The 23,004-nt window shown below is 35.8% G+C and overlaps 1 protein-coding gene across 2 annotated transcripts; it reads right to left on the bottom strand.

The window, feature by feature from the left end:
- Window positions 1–1,477: 1,477 nt before the first annotated feature.
- Ankef1 (ankyrin repeat and EF-hand domain containing 1) lies at window positions 1,478–22,804 on the bottom strand. Of its 2 annotated transcripts, XM_071607371.1 has the most exons (10): window positions 22,727–22,804; window positions 17,563–17,953; window positions 13,885–14,084; window positions 12,971–13,120; window positions 11,908–12,031; window positions 7,793–8,615; window positions 6,212–6,438; window positions 4,835–4,998; window positions 3,471–3,608; window positions 1,478–1,976 (listed from the first exon to the last, which is right to left on the bottom strand). In XM_071607371.1, the coding sequence occupies exons 2-10, from the start codon at window positions 17,906–17,908 to the stop codon at window positions 1,818–1,820; spliced, it is 2,331 nt and encodes a 776-aa protein (XP_071463472.1). In that variant the 5' UTR covers window positions 17,909–17,953; window positions 22,727–22,804; the 3' UTR covers window positions 1,478–1,817. The 2 variants fall into 2 exon arrangements, with proteins under 2 accessions (XP_071463472.1, XP_071463471.1); XM_071607370.1 differs by lacking the exons at window positions 13,885–14,084; window positions 17,563–17,953 and having other exon boundaries at window positions 22,727–22,798.
- Window positions 22,805–23,004: the final 200 nt, after the last annotated feature.

Raw genomic sequence — 23,004 nt, forward strand, 5'->3', positions numbered from 1 at the left:
AAGACACATTTTAAAAACTTCAGACCAATATCTCTAATAAACATAGATGCAAAAATTCTCAATAAAATTCTGGCAAAATGAGTACAAAAACATCAAAAAGATTGTGCACCATGATCAAATGGGATTCATCCCAGGAATGCAAGTTTGGTTCAACATACAGAAATCAATAAATGTAATTCATCATATTAATAAACTAAAGAACCATATGATCATCTCAATAGACATAGAAAAAACATTCAACAAAAAATACAGCACCCCTTTATATGTTCAAAACACTAGAAAAACTAGGGATAAGAGGAGCATATCTCAACATTGTAAAAGCTATCTATGGTAAGTCCAGGCCAATGGAGAAAAATTGAAAGCATTCTCTCTAAACACCGGAACAAGACAGGGATGCCCTCTTTCACCACTTCTATTTAACAGAGTTCTTGAAACACTGGCCAGAGCAATTAGATGAAAGAAATTAAAGGCATACATGTAGGAAAAGAAGAATTCAAATTAGCACTATTTGTTGACCATATGATTCTATACCTAGAAGACCCAAAAAGTTCCACCAGAAAACTTCTAGAACTAGTAAATGAATTCAGCAAAGTAACAGGATACAAAATCAACACCCATAAATCAAAGGCATTTCTGTATATCAATGACAAATCCTCTGAAAGGGAAATGAGAAAAACCACCCCATTTATAGTAACATCAAAATAAATAAATAAAATAAAATACTTGAGAATCAACTTAATGAACAAGCAGTAGAAAACAGGAAATAATGGGATTCCCTTAAGGGAAATTCACAATGATAACCTCTAGACATTCTCATATTTTTTCCTGGCATCTGGAAATTCTGTTCAAAGTACCAGCTATTATGTGAATACCACTTGAACTGCCTCTTAATTGCAGATAAAGACTCTGAGGGAATATTCTCCAGACTGGAGAAATGTTTATTTTGTAGTAAACAGAAGAAAAGGAAATGCATTTTCAATACTTTTGCTATGAGCCTCAGAATACCATAGATGTTGTCTTAGTTTAGGCCCTTCCAGAAGCAAAAGGAGACAAGGAGGTAATGGCAATAAAAACTAGCAAAGGAGGGGAAGAGTGGAACAGGGAAAGGAAAGTGGTAATGAAGGGTGAGTTATCAAACCAGTCACCACTGTGGGAAACTTGGCCTTATGAGAATGTACACTTCAGAAAAATCTTACCAGAGAGCTGGGGGATCTGAATGTATTCATTCATTGACTGAGTGTTGCTTAGAGTGGATTTTGATTTCTCAAGCACTTCTGCTCTGCTGTTCAAGTTTAAGTGCTAGAGGTAGCCCTCTGGAATTTGGAAGTCAGGCCTGAGGGACTTACAGTCCCAGATTAGGAAGGGAAGTGAGTGTCCAAAATTTATTTGGCCCAAGGTATCTAAGTTACATAATTTATAATGGTATGTGAGAAACAAACTCCTTCCTTAAACAACTGCATACTACATCTTCCTTATATTAAACTTTTAATCAATTTCTACTAGAATTTTATCTTTACTAAACATTACAGCATACATCAGGCAGATTTTTTTTGACAGCAATGTTCATACCCAAAGGCCAGATATTCTACTACATTTTGGTGATTGGGGGATTTATCCATAGTACCATGCCATTCATTGCAAAATAAAGCACATCTTCACTATATATCTCAGAACATTTATGAATGTTAAATAAAAAAACAAATATTTGGTAATGAATGCTTAATTGGGGGATTTTGACTTTGATAGAAACATTGACTTTCTCCAAAGTTCCATCCCTGTACCTCAGAGAATTTACCCTATGAAGAAACTGCTGTAATTCAGATCTTGAGAGCAGCTTCCAATGCTTGGACTTTTTCAGTGATATTCTTCTGAAAAGGCATCATGAAATCCTCAAAGTCCACCTCATAAGTAAACCTCTCCCGCCGCAGCTCCCTTTTCCTGATCAGCTCGGCTGTTGTGGCTTCAGGACTCCAAATCTGAAATAAACCCCCAGACCCAAAGCAGCTATTGAGCATGATGGCTAGCGAATATGCTCATATCCAGACAATATTCATTAAACAGTTTTAATTAAGTGTATGCCAGGAAAGTGCTCCACCACTAAGTTATATCCCTGACCTAAGCAGCTTTTTAAAAATTTGTTTTAATCAGTTATACGTGATAGTAGAATGCATTTTGAGACATCATACATAAATGGAGTACAATTTCTCATTCTTCTGGTTTTACATGATGTAGAGTTACACTGGTTATATAATCATATATGCACATAGGGTAATAATGTCCAATTCATTCCACTCTCTTTCTCACCCCTATGCCCCCCTCCCTTCATTCCTATTTGTCTAATCCAAAGTACCTCTATTCTTCCCTAGCCTACCCCCTTTGTGAATTAGTATCCACACATCAGAGAAAACATTTGGCCTTTGATTCTTTGGGATTGGCTTATTTTGCTTAACATTATATTCTCTAGCTCCATTCTTCTTTAAGGATGAGTAATATTCCATTGTGTATATATACCACATTTTCTTTATCCATCTGTTGAAAGATAGCCCCAGGTAGGTTCCATAGTTTAGCTATAGTGAACTGAACTGCTATAAACATTGATGTGGCTGTATCACTGTAGTATTCTGCTGTTAAGTCCTTTGGGTATAAACTGAAGAGTGGGATAACTGGGTCAAATAGTGGTTCCATTCTAGAAAGATTTTTGATAAGTTGAAATTATCAAATTAACTTCTAAATGTATTTTTAACATTTTCTCCACTCTTATATACATTGGTTAGATGAAACTCTCTACTTCTGGAGATGACTATATGGGACCTGAGCTCAGAAATGTTCTTGAATTAATTCATCTTCAGTTATCCTTAGTTATCCTCAGACCATCTGTTGTTCATTTTTATCGTGTCAAAACAGGAAAGCAAAAGGAACTGGAAGATCATCCGGGTTTACTACCTTTATGTCTGACGTGGAAGTCAAAACTATTTTCATACAGGAGGCATTGCTTATTCAGTAGGGTTTGATGTGCATTGGGAAGACAACTTCTCCTCCAAAATTCCACGTATAGATTTATCCACAACTGAAGATGTTTTAAGAGACTATTGAATATATCTAGTCTTAATTAGTAAGAAACTCCCAGGTGAGATGCTGGTAGTGAGTATAAAGAAAGGCTGGGTCTGAGAAGTACCAAGGTGAGGTATCAATAGAACTTTGTCACTAAATAACTGTAGGGAATATCATTGACCAAAGAAGACTTTAATCTTTTAAGGAAAATTTAAATGTGAATATAGAAATGCTAACAAGGGGAAATAGATATTAGAATCCAACAGATGGATATCTTGAATTGAAAGCAGGAGGACCTGGCAAAAGAACACATGCAAATAGTAACCATGAAAGATAAATTTTGGACATTTGTTTGGATGGTCTGCATAGAAAACATTTGAAAAATAAAATCATGAGCTCCACAATTCCAAAGTACTTACCCTTTGTGGAACATATGTGATATCCACTTTCTTGGTATAGCCCCTGGTAATCAATGAATTGAGATAAACCACATTATCCCTTTGTATTTTCTTTTCCTCCGATATGACTGGCATACCATAAATGGATGAAAGTGGTTCCTGGAAACAAGATTTTAAAACTATAAATTTCAAATGTGGTATTCACTTTCTAATATTATTATTTGTTTTTCTATATATTACTCTGGAATCAGGAAAAAAAAACCCTTTAAAATACTACTAAATAAGATACAATTTGAGATAAAATAGAATATTTTTATATTAGTTTGCTTTGTTTAACTTTACTTATTTTATAGTATCAGGGACAGATCAGATAAGTCTTCAAAATATCTACCTTTAACCTGTGGCTATTCATTAAGGAGAAGGATGAAGTCCTTCTAAAATGAAAATGCCTGGATAGCAGAAGCCCCAACTGATTGAAATTTCTTCACCTCTTAATATTTTCCCATTCTCCACAGTGGTACTTTCTAATGTTTGCCTACAATCCCTTTCCACTTCCTACCATGGACATTTCCCCAACCCTATTCAATTTGATGGCATGAGTGAGCGTGTTTCCTTCCTTCTTCCCTAGTCCTCTGTCTTGCAAGAATTTTTCTTTTAAGAATTTAGAATTAAGAATTAAGAATTTTCTCTGAAGAATTGCAAGAATTCTTTAAAAAGATGCTTCCAACCAAGAATGTGCACATTCCGTGATAATGGCAAACTTTTGATGCCTAGGTAACCCATAGGCAGCAACCTCAACCTTGTGCTGGCAGTTTAGGGTTTCCTAAACCACTCCAGATTACCAGGTACAGTCAATGTGGTACATTCAAAACCTGCTAGAGTCACTTTGCTGAATATCCAAGTTACAAGTGGCTCCATATCCCAGAGTTCAGTGGAATTCATTAAAGTTCCTGGGTGGGGACAGGGAAGAAGGTAGGCAATGAAAGAGTATGAGATCAAAACAAAGGAAAACCATGCTTTACATTATTTTTCATAAGGTTTCAAAACCCTCCCCCCCCTTCCCTGCTTGGGTCATGACATCAAATCTGTACAATGCAAGACCAAATGTATACATATCTCCTAGACTGTTGTTTTACAACATCCTAAGTATATTTGGTTTTGTGCAGATTCTGTTTTCAATGAACACTTTTTAGTGTCTTCAGTAACTGGAAACTTCTTGCTGGATATTTCTTTAAAAGTACTGTATAACAGTGCTGAAAGTTTGCACTGTGTATGACATTGCCCAGTTGTATAATAGCACATAAATAATGCTGCTGCCCACCCAAACCCCCAACAAGTTTTTAATGAGTTCCAGTTACTAATGGGTAATTGAGCTCTTTTCTTACCTCCTCTTTCTTAATCTCAGGGCCTTCAGTTTTCAATTTAGGAGGTGTCTTGCTTTTCATTTTTTGATTTTCTGCTGTTTTAGGCAAGTTATCTATCTTTTCTTTAATCAAATCAATTATTCTATAATCGGCATATGCCTTTGCAACATCCATGGCACTATGCCCTGTTTAAAACAAACATAAATTTAGAGTTTTAATAAGTGGATTTAATGATAAACCATGTGGGGGGGTGGAAACAAAAAAACCTCAGCATCACAGCTTTAAGCATGCACATGCACAGTCAGGGTGATTACTAAAGCTAACCATGTAAATTCATAAATCAGATTGGATATCCTTCAAAGGTGGACCCTGTGATAAAACTCCGTGGTTTTAAAGCACCATTTACTGACAAAAATTAATTTTTTTCTTTTAACTACATTTCTTAAAAAGTGGATTGGAAATATTAGATTATATTTTGAATATCCAACTGATGGTTTTCTCCCCACACTGCAAACATTTCCTTTTGTGTAATAAATTTAACTTATCTTCCTTTTTCCGTGTTGTAAGAAGGTAAATTCCAAAAGGCCTGGGGAAGCTGGTGCTTGCTCACAAGTGCTCAGGCAGGTGATTGGGTATTATGTTACCTGTCATATCATCAGGTACTCCTGGTGCAATTCTATCTGACTCAGGGACAGCCCAAAGAAGCCAGAGATATGAGCAAAGTCTCAGAGCAAAAAGAAGCAATGGGTTCCAATATAAGAAAATAACACTACCACATAAGGAGCTTAAGTATTTATTCAAATGATGTTTTAATCGTTCCTGTGTGGTGTTTATGACATAGGGTAGGCCATCTGTTTACTTCCTAGAGACAAGGAAGCCTCAATTTAGGAATGACTTTGTACAGCTATTAGAGGAATCCAAAATCTCTAGAGTCTCTAGCATGCCAATCGTTGGGAATTGAACATAGCAGTGATAACTCAGATTGTGACCTGCAAACTAGTTCGGGTCCACAAATCAATGGTTCCTGATCCACAATGTAATAACCACAAAAATTAAGTGTTAAGAAATTATAGAACTATTTAATAGATAGTCTTTTTCAATTTTTTTTTGTTCTTTAAATCTAATGATTGAAAAGCTTGGGCTTCCATTTCTACTAAATCATTTTTATTGAATTTTATAAAAGTCCCTAACAGATTGCAAACATAAAGAACTGGCCCTTAAATATCAATGCTTTGAGAAGTACTTAAGAAGAACTTTCATAACATTTAACTAAGGCTCATGTTTGCACCAGTAACCCAGGGGAAAACATGGTTCTATCAGAACAGAATTGGAGGGGTGTGGAATCTAACATAAATTCTCCTTCACTAACCCCCAACCATCAATAATACAAACACATACCTTTTCTATTTTCCAGCTGGAATTTAGCACCAATATCAAGTAGGTATTTTACAGTATCCAGTCTGCAGCTTTCAATGGCTCGACTTAAGGGAGTTGAGTTGTTGATTGAAAGTGCATCTAGGGTAGCTCCAGACTTAACAAGCAGTTCAGCAATGTCTTGCTGCCCTGCATGGCATGCAAAATGAAGTGGAGTCCACAGAAAATTATCTGTTGCATTAACGTTTGCCCTGTAAAATAAGATAGATGTGGGCTGGGCATGTGGCTCAAGTGGTAACGCGAACGCCTGGCATGCGCGGGGCGCTGGGTTCGATCCTCAGCACCACATAAAATAAAGATGTTGTGTCAGCTGGAAACTGAAAAATAAATATTAAAAAATTCTCTCTCTCTCTCTCTCTCTCTCTCTCTCTCTCTCTCTCTTAAAAAAAAAAAAAGATAGATGCACAAATTAAAAATTGTGGTTGCTCTAAGTACTGGGACCTAAAAAGGCAAGTACAATTTTGGAAAGTTTTATCAGTTGTTAATTTGCCAACCCTGTGCCATAATTTCTTGGTAATCTCTTTTTTCTGCATTACTTTAACAGTCTTAACACTGTGGACATACACATTTTGTTTAGCTTGAAAGGTACTTACAATGTTTACAAAGGTTAAAATCCAGGAAAATTACAAAACTGGATCCAGTGAAGATAAAAATTAATGTAAAAGATAAAATGTAATTTAAAGCATTACAATATATTATTTAAAATTTTGGAGCTTGTTAGGATTTCACTATCCAAAAGTTCAAGTTCTCCTTAATGATTTCACATTTCTTTTGAGAATACAAACTTGAGTCTTTGACATTAAATGTTTCAGTAATAACAACATCGATACATTTTTCAAGTGTGCAGTTACTGCATCATTAAGTGCTCTACGTAAGTTAACGCCTTTAATCGTTTACAAATTCTGAGATGAGTCCCATTAGAGCCCCATTACATAAATGAGAAAACTGAGGCACGGAAATGTGAAGAAACTTAAGGCAGGTTATACAACTATGGTAGACGCAGGAATTCAACCAAAACAACTGTTTTAGTATTAAAAGTTAAATAAAAAAACATCATGTTTTGATATTTTAAAGATATTTATAAGTGAACCAAGGGAAAGACTGCCCCCTCTGAAGGAGAATGGTGGGTTATAGAGGGATGGAAACATGTTCTTAGTTATTCTGTCCATCATCCCCCCAGTTTGACTCTGTTGGGATCCCCACAAAGCAAGAGGCTTTAACTCCATACCATCTAGGTGAGACACTGAGACCAAAATGAGTCATCCTGTCACAGGAAAACAGTGATAATTAGAAGTCTCTTCTAATCCCAGAGTGAACACTTAGTTGGCTTTTACTTTCTGTACAACTATCACTGGCAAACTGTCTTTTACACACAGAAGTCTATGCTGTCATTAGCCTGAATGCTCATATGGGACCTATTTAGTTATTGAAACACATTCCCATACTATTAAAATTCTGAACTGAATGTTTCTTATGACCTTATTTTATTTCTTTGAAATGTGAACCCTCATAAAAACTTAAATCTCACTCAACAACAAAACATACCCTTTTTCGAGAAGAAACTTGACAACATCTATGTTTCCACTGGCACACGCTGTCATTAGTGGTGTTTTGTAATAATTATCCTTCATATCCACAGGTTTTCCTGCTTCAAAAGCCTTTTTCAGAGATGCCAGGTCCCCAGCCTTGGTGACAAAATTAATATTTGAAAATACTTTCCCTGGATCATCAATGTACCAAGAAGAATCATCCTGAATGGGATGTTCTGGTGGGTGATCTTGATTAAACCGGCTGCAATCAGTTACATTCTGGTAGGTTTCAATCATGTAATATGGAGGCCCACCATCTGGCCTGAATGGAAATACACTCTCAGGAATGACGCAGATTGGGAGGGGTAAAACAAATTTGCCTTTCCGACCCTTTTTGCCCATTCCTCTTTTCTTTTTCTTAGGCCCATAAGATCCCAAGACAAAAGACTTGCTTAAGTATCTGGTTCCTTTAAAGAAATCATTTATGTTGACTCCACCGTCCCGGGTCTTTTCATGAAGTTGAGCTATGATGGCCAGCTGTTCAGAGGTTGCATACTCTTGCTTATCCTCCAGGATCAGCACAAAGTCTTCCTTGGACACTGTCCCATTTCCTCTGTCTAAAAAGGAGAAGCCTTCTCTAAGGAGGGCCTCGTGTTCTATGGACCAATCATGTAATCTGAGGGCCCACATTGGATTGGGGTTTTTTACTCCAGGTTTCTCCAGTTTTTTAGCAATTCGCTCAGCTCGTCGTATTTCTTTGCTTGCTGCTTTGAAGCCTCCTTCTTTGGCCACAGCCCTTGGAGTTTTGTGATCTAAATTCTTCAATTTCAATTCACATCCTAAAACACAAAACATCATAATTAGGTATGGGTGCCAAGGCATCTGCGTGGTCCTACAACTAATGATAATCCAACTGTTTTCTCAATTTGGGGTTATTAGTCAAAAGTTCATCCTAAAATTATATATACACAGAGATAAGGGCAGCTAGCTATTATAATTATGAAATTAAGCTATATTTTTTTCCCTGTGGCTTTCACTTTTATGAATTCTGACAGAGATGAGTTTGCAATTTTATATCTGCTTACAAAGGAGTGAGAGATTTTATCTCTATAGATAGAAATGTTAGAAAAAAATATAGTCGAAATAAATATTAAATGGGATGCTTGCTGAGGAGATTTTTATATCAATGGGAAAAGAGTAAGAATACGTTGGAATTTGGAGAGAAGTGTCTAGATTCAGCTTGTAATATTGAAAGACACTTGTTTCTTTTTGATTGACTTCAAAAAGAAACCACTCACACAATCTTAATATTTGACTTGTATTCTTCATTAAATTAAGGTAATTTATACTAGTTCACTATTTTGTCTTGAGGTCACATACAGCTTTTACAGGGGAAAACTAATTTGTTAATCAAATCTGAGAATTCCAAATTTATATTTGTGTGCAACTTAGACATCAAAATGCTCTTTCCATTTTGGTTCCTTACTTAAAATTATGAGACCAACATTATTTGCAAATATTCCCCCCAAAGGATGAAACTTTTCTGAGTGCATTAGGGAATCTATTTAACAGCACACCAAGGAGGTGGTGTTCTCTCTAATGTGTCTTGAGACATTGAAATTTCTTCATATGTATAAATAAGTCAGACCACAAAGAGGCTGTTTCCAGTGTTTCCAATCTAGAAGGCGACTAAGCTGCTGTTTTGCCAATATCACATAATCAGAAAGGATTGATTGTCATCCAATCAGATACCAATCAAAATGACAAGTAGCTGCATGCAAACAAGACCCTCCAATACTTTGTGGTTTTAATTCCTTGTCAAAAAGATGCTTACATAGATGGGTACTGTAGGGTTCATGATATTTACTTTTGTGTGTTTGAGAGAAGAAAAAAGACATCTGGAAACCCAAAGATAATAAAAAAGGGGGTTGCTCAATAAAAAATAAAAAATAAAAGCTTGGCAATAGTTTTCAAGATCAATACTTTTGTATTGTCAAACATTACATATTTATAAAGCTAATGATTTTACTAGTGATAGAAAAACTCAGAAAGGTTATTTGGTCAATAAAGATTCTAAAATTTCTGTATTTGACAGTTGGATTTTTGTTGTTGCTTACTTATCTCTGTGTGTGTGTGTATGTGTGTGTGTGTGTGTTTCAATACTGGGGATTGAACCCAGGGCCTCTCTACCACTGAGCTACTTCCCCAGCCCTTTTTATTTTTATTTTGAGACAGGGTCTTGCTAAGGTGCTGAGGCTGGCTTCAAACTTACAATCCTCCTGCCTTAGTCTCACTAGTCACTAGGATTACAGATGTGTGCCACCATGCCTGGCTATATTGGACAGTTGTAAGAACAGTGATTTATTGAGAAAGAGGTCTTGAGAATGTGGTCTCAAAATAGAAGTCCATAGCATAATAATTCCATAGTAATGCAAGTCTACTCCCTTTCCTACGCTATTTTGCTTATTCAGGGAATCTGGGCTTTTTTTTTTTTTTTGGTTGTTGCTTTTCCTATACTTCTCAAGCCACCTCAACAAGAAGGGTCAAGAGTTTCAGACCAGCTTTAGCTTGCCCTCTTTTGCCAGAGTCCTTCTATTAGGAACCTTAACATGGATAAAAGGCTCCAATGTATCAAGGAAGACATTTTAATATTAGAAAAGAATCCAGTGATTTATGAGTGCTTTACATTTTATTACTAAGTAAATGCTCATTTACTCAGAAATGAGCATTTCATTGCTTATGGTTTCTCGCTGTTCTGATTGTCTTAGATAGGATTCTAAAGATGGAAATGTAACTTCTGCTATGGAACTGGGTCACCAGTATAGGATCTAGTGACATGTTTGTATTTTCAAACACTCTACAGAACTCTGTTTTCAGATATTTACTTTAGAAATACAGCTTTAGGATCCCTCCAGAAAGACAGATATTTTCTGAATCAGTGGCAAAACTTTTTCCCATGACCCAAGCACTACCCTTAGCTCTTGATGTGCTTTCTGAAACTTTAGCCCAGGTACATGAAAATAATAGAGCTCATGTGAGATGATATTTGCCCCAGTAAGAAATAAGTCCAACAAGTAAAGTTTAAGAAGTGTGCCTCAACCCAGTAAGACAGTTATCTTTAGAAATACACCGTGTTAAAAAAAATGAGATGTCAGAATAAACTGCTGATTGATAGTGACTGATTTGAAGCTAAGACCAGTAAAATAGTTTAAGAGCATAAAAATTACATTTGATTTAGCTTTCTTTCCTTATTTTTAAAAAGAATTACTGTTTGAAGAAGGGAATATGAACTTATAAAAATATACACTATTAGTTATGTGGGTATGTTAGTTTAACTTGTATTAATGTTTAAACTGTAGAATACTTAGGTCCTAGTGGAAATACTTTTTCTGCTTATTAGAAAGTTGGACTATATTTACATTTTTTTCTATTTCTCATAAATTGGAAAAAACCATAAAATCCAGCAAAATGCAATTCTATCTCTATTAAAGAATTAAACTTTTGATGTACATTCAATGAAAAGGTAAATAACAATAAATATATCTAATCTTGAAACTCAACTTGCTAATTTTTTTACTTTATGGAGCTCATTATGCTGTACTATACATAATACAGCTTATATTTCTAAATTTATAGTTGCTTAAAAGCTACAGGAAAATAAAAAATACTGATTACATTTCACATGTTTCAAAAATTTTTCCTTTTATTTTATGTACCTCCCAATATTTTCTCAGAAACATTCAAAGAGGTTAACTTTATATGGACATATCAGACTATTTTTAAACTAAAAATTCAGACTAAAAGAAATGATTTTCAATGTTTCTTCTTTAAATTGATGTTGGCACTTTTAAAGTGAGGAGTTTAATCAATTATAAACATTTTAATATTTAGTTAACTCATGAAAAATCCCCTTCAGGTTTTTAACAGTAACATAAAACTTTGGGGAAAATGGATTTTATACTTTTAAGACAACCCACCATGGTTCAATAGAATATCTTATATAAAAACACAATTTCAATTTTCTTTCTACATGAGTAAGGTGCTGAGGCTGGCTATTGAAAAAGATACACAACTAACAAGTGAAATGTGTAAACCAAATAATTTAAAAACAAAATTGCTAGACAATTTTACCTCGTTGAGCAATATATTTACAGCAATCTGCAAAACCACCCATGGCAGCATAGTGAAGTGGCGTGTTCCCATTCATTGCAATCAACCCCATATTTCCATTGTAGGCAAAAAGAAGCTTCAATATCTGCAAAATAAACAGTGGAGATTGTGAGGAATAGGAACACATATTTGCTGAAGGAAGACTGGCACCTGGGCCAGCACTACCCAGTATACTATCTATTAGTTACATGTGGCTATTGAAAATTCAAATGGAAATGAATTAAATTTTTTAAAAATTAAAAGTTTCGTTTCTAGCCACACTTTCTTGGCCACATTTAAAATGCTAAAAAGCCACAGGGGGTTACTATATTATATAGATCAGATATAGTACATATCTATCATTGTCAAAAATTTTATCAAACAGCAATGATTCAGGATATAGAAAAATCTATACTCATCTGGGGCATTATCATTTGGTAATTGTAAGCAACTTAAGAAAACCTCATAAAAAGTAAAAGTAACTGTGCCAAAACTCAAAGAAAATTCATTAAAGACATTTTAAGTGAAATTCAGAATTTTAAAAAGTAGGGTAGAGCCTTAGTTATCATTTTGTTTCTGCAAGGTCACTGTATCCATGACACATCCTTTGCCAAAATGTCAGAGTATTCTGAGTTTAAAAAATCAGGCATATCATTAGATGTGCATATACAGTAGGGAGACAAGGGAATGACAGCATTATTTTCCCCACAAAGTATTATATCAAACCATACTTTGAAGATTCTAAAACATAAGGGAGGCACAAAATAGGGTAGTCCCAGTGGCAGAAATTTTAATTGTCAAATACACAGACAAAATTTTATTGGTAATATTCAGTGAATAAATCAGACAGCAGATAAACCTGAATAAAGAGCTACAATATGTTGTTAAAGTTTAAATTTTTATGTTTAGGGAAATCAAGATGTGAAAACAACACAGGTAACTTTAAAAAAAAATACTGCCCGAGTGTAACCTATATGATACATGAAATAATTTGAGAAAAAGAAAATTATAGCAACAAATTTTAAAGCCAAGAGTGGATTATTACATCAAAAAAGCCTCCTTTGGCAGCAAAATGAGCAGCATCATGTCTGTCATTGTCAAATACATTCACTTTGGCTCCTCTTTCCAGCATTCCCCGAACTAGTTCCAGCACCCCTTCTCTTGATGATTCCATTAAAGCTGTACGACCTGTGGACTGAGTATGAAACAGATCCAGTGTTGTTTAAATGTTGTTTACACCCATTACGTCGTGTTCAATAATGAATTTGGTATAAATATGGGTTCACTCCATTTGATGTTAGCTTTACATTTGATAAATTTTTATTCTCTACATCTTCATATAAAGAAAAAAAAAACATTAAGGAAGTACATACAATGGATCAATGTCCAAAACACAGAACTTTAACATCAGAGTCAGGCTCACACCTTGTGACAACACCTTGCTAAGAAGATGTCCTTCTTGAAGAGAAAACAAAGTAAAAATGGGGTGAAAAAATAAAGTGGTGTCATATAGGCTAAAATTAGGTCATCGGTGTTTTCTAGTGAGAAGAAAATATATTTTGTGTTGTGTGATTCTGGAAGTGACCATTAAAAGAAAACTCAATAAAATTAAGAACAATTCAAGTGTAAAAACAAATGTACATGAAAAATAGCAGAAATACAAATTTTATTTCCAAAGAGGGATAAATTTTGATTAGGCATCAGTGATATCTCTTCTACTATTTCCTACAATGATATTTTGACATTATGCACAATAAGTACCAATTTTCAAAACATAATTAGGAAGTATACTGTGGAATTACAACAATATCATGAAAGTATAACATTTTCAAGCATTTGAGTAGAAACAAAAAAATCTCTAAGCTGACAGGGTAATTTTACCATATTTAAATGCAAAATTTATATGAATATGACACTAATAGAATAAAGAAATATTTATAATCACAGGGATAGTCATACTGAGTTGATAGAATTGGGATTGGCTCCTTTTTCCAAAAATGTCAGGCACATGTCTTTAATATCATGTGCTTCTTCACAAGCTCTAAGGAATACTGGTTTTCCTTCATAGTTAATATTGTTGACATCTGCACCATGTTCAAGGGCAATCAGAGCACAACGATAATGCCGCTTCGTAGGTAAAATGCAGTAAAACAAAACACCTGCAGAAAAATAGAATCCCCAAAGAGCATTTAGTTAACAGCCTACACATATTTGAATATGACAGTAAAGAAAAAAAAGGATCATTTGAAAATCCATATTTAACTAAAAATGGTAGAGCACAGGCATGTCTGCCTTGGTTTTCCTTCTGAAACCAACTAAAAATACTGAAACAGGAAAATAAAAACTGAGAAACTTGATCTGTGATCAATTTTGAAAATAGTAATAACTAAATGTTATAGGATCCGATTTCAGGATAAATTGGAGCACTCGTATGTGAGCCTTTGTCAAGATTTGGCATCTTTCAGTCCATACCTAAGTGTTCCTTGTTAGAATTTGCAGAGATGTATGGTGAATGGCTGGGTTCCCTCTGCACAGGTTTGCAAGGAGCAGGCTTTCAGTATAATAGCAGTGAAATAAAAAACTATATGGGGCAAACAGCTCTGCCACTTTGGCAAACAATTTTACTCCAAGGAAGAGAGGAAAATGCTAACTCTTCATACCCAGGACATATAACATATACAACATCAACATAATCCATGTAGAAAATGTACTATATATAACAGTGGCATTGTTATACCCTGGGGCAGATTGTTGGTAAGGAAGTCCTGGTCATCCAACAAATTCTAAATTGACTTTGCAATGAGCTCTCTCCAAAAGGATGCTTCATTCAAAGAGGCACAATGACCAAAAAGAAAATAGCATGTGACCTATGAAAAAGATTCAGCAAAAAAGGTAAAGAACTTGATAATGAAAGCCAGGTAAGGTAAGTAACATGGTAATGAAAGCCAGGTAAGGTAAGGAACTTGGTAATGAAATCCAGGTAACAAGTGAATACTAGAAAAACCATACCAATGAAAGTTATTGACTGACCCATTTCCTATGTCAGCAAAGAAATTAAATACAACCTGTTCTAAAATAGAAGTGCAAAGATAGACCAAGACCAAAAAAGAAGGACTGAGGAACGTAGAAGATGAACAGAAGAAAAAATGGTGAAATTGAGCCAGCAGAACTTAGAGAAGCAATGGTAAAGAAAAATAAAACCACTGAAAGAAATGAATGTCAAATTAGAAGCAGTAAAAAAAAAAAAAAAAAAAAAAAGGCAGATGCTGCCAAAACCATGGGCAGGGACAGGAAAAACAAAGAAAAATGTAATTGAGAGGATGGAAGAGTCCAGAGGCAAAGAAGTTTCAACATGTTTGTAATTTGTTTTCAATTATATAGAATAGAATAAAATTTCCTTGAACTGAAAAACCTGAATCTGAAGATTGAAAGGGAACCCTGTGCCTTAATAAAAGTTGATTAAGAATATCAAGAACTATGTAATGTTTTGAACAGCCAACAATAAAAAATTAAAAAAAAAAAAAAAAAAAAAAAGAATAATCAACAAGATATATCAAGGGTAAAGTGTAGTTAAGGTCTAGAACATAGCTCACATCCTCCCTAACAGCCATTTAAATGTTTGCTTATCCTTTATAAATAATGTACAGTGAGTCACACAGCAGTCAATGAGAAAGACTAGGTTAATGGCCGAGAGATTACTATGGAATTAGCAAAGCAGTTTGGCAAGTGGGGGCTGAGCTAAGGATGCTACGAAGGTGAGCTAGGCTCAAGGATGAAGGATGAAACCCGGAGTCATGGGCAAACCATGGGTTATACCTAATCAACTAATAAGATTCCGTGGAAAATGAGATTTCACATTTGTTTCAAGTTTTATTTTATGCTTTCAATTTCTTCCCATATGATTTTCTGATTGTTTTTTTCATACATGAATTTCCCAGAACCTTGACTGGTTTAATATTTAAACAAGCATATATATTAATCATATGGCTATACTATTTGTTATGAATATTTAGTTGACCTTGTTTCTGATTTTACCTTGATTTTTAAAAAATTTACAATTTTAGATCTTTATGCTACAAAATTTCTGTTTGATTTGTATATGACTTACATTTTCCTTCAAACTTAAGAAAGTGAAATTTTTCCATTATATTGAAAAATTTTTCATTATATTGAGTGTTCCTCAACATTTATTACACAAAGTCCAAAATATATTTAATGGCATATGGAAAAACTAATTCATGGTTAAATAAATATGGAAAATGTTAGCATCTTTGGTCTAATAGTGTGAAAGATACATATCTAAATTTGATTTATTCATTGGTTCTCTAATAAATTCAATGGTGGAACCAATTTTACATGAAAAACTCTTAATATCCCAGTGATTCAATGGTCCGTGAAACACACTTAAATGATATACTGTAAAGCTTTAAGAAACTTCTGTTTTTTCAGGATTCAACATTTTAAACCATATTTAACTTTTAGAATACAATAGACACTAGTATGGCAATATGTAAATCAATGGATGTGTAACTGATGTGATTCTGCAATCTGTATACGGGGTAAAAATGGGAGTTCATAACCCACTTGAGTCAAAGTGTGAAATATGATATATCAAGAACTATGTAATGTTTTGAACAACCAACAATAAAAATTTAAAAAAAAATATCTTAAGTAAATTTTGTTATGTGATTCTCCTAAATTTAATTTTTCTTCTCCTTTTTTCTCTCTTCTTATTTTAAGCAAGTCATTTCTCAGATAGCAAGCCTGGAGAGAGATACAAAAGTAGATTTTGCTTCTATCAGAAAACACTAACATTGTAAAGTGGGATTCATTTTTCCCGTGTAAAGCTGACATGTTAATGGGTTTGCACTTAGAGCAATTCCCCTTGAAAACTGATTCAATCTACCAATTTACATTAAGTCCAGTGGGAAGTAACTTGATGATTTTCATGACTTGACTGAACCTGAAGTTGTTTAGGCAAGAAGCCCAGACCATGGTTTTGAGATGAAATTAGAGGAGGTCATAGGACGTGGAAGTACAGCCCTTTCACCTGAATAATCCTTGAGACACCATTTCTAAGGGCTTGAGTTCCATTTCCAAGTACATTAAAAATTTCACCCTAGAAAGTTGGGAGTATATACCAGAATCCACCCTGGTCCTCTCAAGTTTCTGGGTACAAGTCTTTTCTACATCAGACAACAATTGAGATGTGACAGAATCCTTCTGGGGTCCTAGGTCTAGTACTAGCCAAAGTTTGAAAATGTAAAGAATAAGAAATCATCTCCATCATCTTTTGTCCTACATAAGAATTTATATATGAATAATTATGATTATAGTAATACAGTATGGATTATGTTGATAATTTTCCTAATTTAAAAAAAAAACCACAAAACACAGATTAATTTAATACTAACTTCCTTTTTCAATAAGCCAGAACTGGGATTTCCTAAGATATACTTAAATTGTGATAAAATCATGAGGATGCAAGATCCTTAGGTACAGGAATAACAACCTAAACTTTCACTTAAAACCATGAGTAATTTCACCTCTATAGTTGGAAAACAAAAAGGCCTATCTTATTGATGTCTAGCTACAAATTGAACTTTATTCTGCTGGATAGAATGTGAGGACTGTTACCTTTTCCTTCATTATCAACTATAGTCATATCAGCCTTTGCCTTGGCTAGTATTTCCATTGACAGTTCATGGCCCAGTTCTGCAGCCTTCATTGTTGGAGTAGAGCCATTTCGGTCTTGCACATCAGGGTGAGCCCCAAGTTCAAGGAGAAAGCTGACCATATCAATGTCATTGGAAACTGAGGCTAAGTGCAGAGCACTGAGTCCATCAACAGGTTCTGTGAAATTGATCAGTCGAGGATATCCAAGTTTGGTCAGCTTTTCTATCTGTTTCTTGTCTTTGTTCCGAACACACTGAAGAACTTTGTAGATCTGCAAGTTCTCAAGTCTCTTATCTGCTAAAGACATGCTTCACCAGCCTCTCTAAAAATGCTTCCTGTACTAAAATAATAACTACAGCAGTTAAAAAAAAAGAAGAAAAGAAAGAAAAGAAAGAATTCCAGATTAATTGTATCATCTTTACTTTTATTAAGCTGCAATATTTCAAAGCATATGTTCCTAAGAAGACAGGCTATTTCTTATGAAGAGTTATTATAATTTATTGTAACTGATTTCAGAAAGTAGGGATTATATATGAATTTAAAAAATATTCATGTGACATAAATTTTGAATATTTTTTATAAAACTTATGCTTCCATCACATAATTTATTATTAGTTTGCTAGGTAACTCTTTTGGTACTTCTTTTAACCTTCTCTCCTCACCACAGCTTTACCATTGTATCCAAGATGTTGGAGGTAGAGTTGATGTGGTAAACTCTTGAAGAAGGTGAGGTTAACACAATTGCCAAAATAAGAACTTGAGTTCCCGTCTATGTGGCTCCATACCAGCATGTCTCCCACCATGTAGACATCAGACAAGTTTAGTGGTTTAAAAATATTATAAAGAATGTATTGGATTTTGAGGTGCTCATTACAAATAGGAATCTACTGGGCTCTGTAAGATACCAAAGCTGTGAGAATGATTTTGTGTCACCTTATTTGGGAATGAGGCAGTTCAAATGGTTGATGTAACTATGAACTTTCATAAAGAACCCCACTATTAAATCATGATGGGCATATGTAGTTTTATCTCCTTTTATTGTTTATGGAAAAAAATGTTGTTTTGGATTGAGTGGTATTATGCCCAGCTTGCTTTTCTTCCTGCGTTTTTTTTCTGGGACAAGAACCCCACTGTCATAAGGGGAGTCCATTTTAGGTAGTTTGAATGGTGTTGTTCTTTCTGTTCTTTGCCATAGGAATGGGTCTGTGACCTTGGCATGGCCCATTTGAATAAATCAACCCTCTACAGGTTCGCTAAATTGCTGAAACATGCTCATAACTGACAGTGGCCAATCAATGTCTTATGGCATCCTTTGTGATAACCACTTGGAAATACTATTTCTGCTGAAGTTATTGAACAACAGAATGTGGGGCTGGGGCTTCAGGAACTATCCTTCCTATCACAGAATAAGCACATGTTTGAAAGATGAAGAGAAGCAAAGATGGATGAAATGAGTTGTAGCTTGGGTTCCATTATACCAGTTTATGTTCAGGCTTTCATGAGTAAATATACCCCACTGCCTCCACATATCTTATTTTGGCATACAGTTGTGTTTGCTGGACCTCTAACATTTGCAATGGAAAAATTCTCACTACGAAATCTGAAACTCTGTACCATCTTTCACCCCAACCACAAACTCGCTCCCTCATCTGCATTCTCTATAGCAGTGAGTTGCACTCTTGATCACATGATTCTTCTTCAAATTAGTCTCTATAGGCAACTATGACATCCCCATGTTTATTTCTATTCCTACCATCATCCCTTACCCCTCCTCATTCTCCTTTGTTGGCTCCTGTTCATCTGTTAAATGTCTAATTTTTGGAGTGCACATAGAACAAGGTCATCAGGATTCCACCCTCAGGAACTCCCTTGGTGACTCATCCCTTTTCCTGAACTTTGGCCCAATTTTTAGCATCTGGTTATTCACCCTCAACTTTATGTCTTATGGAATCCATTGCTGACTCTCCTCAGAGTTCAATAGTCTATCCACCTGTCTACTCTTCATTCTCACTTGGATGTCTAATAGGCATCTATAATGTGACACGTCCAAGCAGAACTCTTGGTAGCACCTTGACCTTCTACATTGCTCTCCAGTCTAATAGTGGCATTGACATCCATCTAACCACTCAGATTAAAACACGAGAGTTATCCTTCAATCTTTCTGTGCCTCACAGACCCTCTCTCACTTTTTAATTTCATCAGCAAATCCCATCAACTTTATCTCCAACTTTCTGACTTCAACCCAGTGCTATTATGCTAGGTCAAATAATTTCCAATCTTGTAATCTGTCTCACTGTTCCATAATAGTCCCCTTGGGTCCCTAGTCAACTGCCAGAACAATCTTTTTAAAAAGTAGATTAGTGGCCAAGTGCTGTAGCAAACACTTATAATCCCAGCAGCTCCAGAGGCTGAGGCAGGAGGACCAAGAGTTCAAAGCCAGCCTCAGCAAAAGCTAGGTGCTAAGTAACTCAGTGAGACTCTCTAAATAAAATACAAAACAGGGCTGGGGATGTGGCTCAGTGGTCAAGTGCCCCTGAGTTCAACCTCAAGTCCTATCCCCCCCGCAAAAATGTAGATAAATAAATTAGTTAGGATCATGCTCCCCAACAGTTTTGGATAAATATTTTTAAACATAAAGTGTGTATTGAACACTCATATATCTATCACAGAGATCCTACCAGTAATTATTTACTGGCTTTATTACATATTTATCCACTCCTACATCCACTAACCCAGCTCATATTTGATTCACTTCAAAGTAAAATAGACATATTTCAGTATACATATTCTTAACTGGAGTTCATATATATTTGTTTTTTTTTTCAAATTTGAATATAATGAAACATATAAGTAGTAAATGTGTCATTCCATGAGGTTGACAAATGCCTACACCTGTATAATCCATACCCCTACCAAGATGCAGAACATTACCTTTGTGACAAAAAGTTCTCTAAAAGCACTTTAACACTTTTCCATTGCAGCAGAATAAATCTAAATTGCTCACTATGGTCCCATAATCCCACCCCTCTGACCTCACTTCTCCCCAATTCCCCCTAACTTAGTGATCTCAGGTTACAATGGCTTTCTTTTTGTTTATGAAAAAAAGTTCATTCCTGCCCCTGAATTTGCACTCTTGTTCCTTCTGCCTGGGAGTGCTCTTGGCTCAGACCTTCCATTGATTGGTGCTTCTCAACATTTCAACTGCAGCCACCATGTTAGACCTTCTCCTTTTTATTTTCTCCAAAACATGGATTCTCTGAAAATAGTTCAGATAGATATTTAATTTATGAATTGTGTTCTCTCTCCCGCTAGACTACAGCCTTCATGGAAGCCTACATTTTAATTAGCATTATTCCTCTCCACCTAGAGCCCGACTCATATGAGGCATTTGATAATTACTTTCTCAATAAATAATGATGGAAAGTTAAAATAAGAAGGACTCAAAGAAAACTATCAGGTTTCTGGTTTGAGCAATTAGATCCCTGTGTGTGAGATGGGGCAGTTAGGACAAGGTCCAAATTGGTCAGGTAATGCAGACAGTTAATCATTGGGCATGCTGAGTTAGAATCTATGAGACAATATAAAATTTAGGAAGTTAGGAGAAAGCTCTAAGCCTGTTCTACAGGGAGTTATGAAGTCTTGGCAGTTTCAGGGCAACTAAGACTGGGAGAAGTCAAGGAGGAGAGCAATCACCAATGTCAACCAATGTCAAACACATGCTGGTGTGTCCCATTCTTTTTTTTTTTTTTTTTTTTCCACTCCTCATTCTTTGCCTGGTTTTTCTTAGTGTTTCCATCTTTGCTGCTGGGACATCAGGGATCACATGACTGGTGGTTTCAATCTCCTGTTTGCTATAGCCCCTCTCTTCCCCTCGAATCTGTTTATAACGTATGGAGGAGGTCTAGGAACCAGAGAATGTCACTTGTTAGATTCATTATATGAATAGGGTCTGAGTAAAGCCATAAGCTGTTTCAGAGTCATCCACTTGACTTTTGCTGTGTGGCTTGGTGACACTTATTTTAGCTACTATTTTAGGGCATGTTTTATGATTAGTAGCCATATTATGGTCAGGTGCAGTATCATACTGCATACATTCATATAACATATTCAGACTAAAGTAAGACGCTCCTAAATAGCTTATTGATTGTATCAGTACAATGCCACTTCATTTGAGAGGACAGAAACTTCCTAATCAGAGACTTCAATGTTGTCTCTGATACCATTCATCTCAAAGAATCAGCAGCATGTAACATTTTCCAATCATGGGTCAGTTTAGTATAAAATTCATCTCTCTCAGCGAATGCCCCACTGGGGAGAGGGTAGCACTCTGTACCCTTATCCTTTACAATCAAGACTGACCCAAATCTCCACCCCTGGAGGCAATAACAAAAGTCCTGCCCTCTAACCCTAGGTACCTTGTAAGTGGCATAGCATATACTATCCCAAATAGGGTAATCACACTACTACACTTTTACTTTTCCTCAGCAAGGCCTGAGTCATCTTGGCTAATCAGTAGTATTGACAACCTCAAAAGAAAATGGAATAGAGTAGAATGTCTTCACTTGGGAAGGAGGTGTACATTTAGGCTCTGAATACCTTGAAATTATATGAAAATTTATGAATATGTTTGTGTGTCCAAGTGCTTCTTGCCTTGATAGGGAGACACACAGCTCATTAAATTCTCAAATGGGTATATGAAATAGGAAGGTTCATTAGAAAGAGATAAGGTTGGCACAGTGTAAAGAGTCTAGGATTTGAGGGGGGGGAAATCCTCTGTGATCCTCCCTCTCCTGCATCATTATTTACACCAACTTACCTAGTTTGTCCCTCAGTTTCTCCATCTGTGAACTAGGGATAATAATAGGACTCACTTCATCCGGCTGAATGGGAAAAGAATGAGATAATCCTTACAAAGTATTTAGGAAAATCTCACAGTACAGGCTCTCTGTGAATAAATTAAACTTTCATGAGCTTCAGCTCATCAGTAAGCATTGGTTTATAGGGGGGTTGGTTCTCAACTGAGTCTTTCAGTTTTAAGTCTCAGAAAAATCTGAAGGAGAGAGGAGTAGATAGAGATGTAATTTCGAGGAAAGTCTAAGTAGCAAGTTCAAGGTACCCATCTCACCTATTAGTCCTCCGGACGATCAGGAGCCCCGTGTCTCCTGGCACCAATGCTCCTGGGCCCGCGAGGCCTTTCCGGGGCTGCCCGGGCTCTCTTTCTCTGTGCTCTGGCTGACTCCCAGCCGACCTTGGGCTCTGGAAGCCTGGCTTTCGCGCCCAGAATCAAAAGGTGACCCTTTAGGCAGAGCGAGCGAGCAGGCGCGCGACCAGCAGGGAAGGGTGTAAGAGTCCTTGGGCCCCGGGCCGCAGAGGACAAGTGCTCAGCCAGGTGAGCTCAGGGGG

The sequence above is a fragment of the Marmota flaviventris genome, chromosome 2 (genome assembly GCF_047511675.1).
Source record: "Marmota flaviventris isolate mMarFla1 chromosome 2, mMarFla1.hap1, whole genome shotgun sequence".
NCBI lineage: Eukaryota > Metazoa > Chordata > Mammalia > Rodentia > Sciuridae > Marmota > Marmota flaviventris.

Bases quoted from the DNA above. Each gene is read 5' to 3' on its own strand.
- Ankef1 (XM_071607371.1), bottom strand. From the start codon at position 17,908: ATGTCTTTAGCAGATAAGAGACTTGAGAACTTGCAGATCTACAAAGTT. The intron at 8,616-11,907 runs GTAAAATTGTCT...TTTGTGTTTTAG, and splicing joins TAAATATATTGCTCAACGAG to GATGTGAATTGAAATTGAAG. The intron at 4,999-6,211 runs GTATGTGTTTGT...TGTTTTAAACAG, and splicing joins CCAGCTGGAAAATAGAAAAG to GGCATAGTGCCATGGATGTT.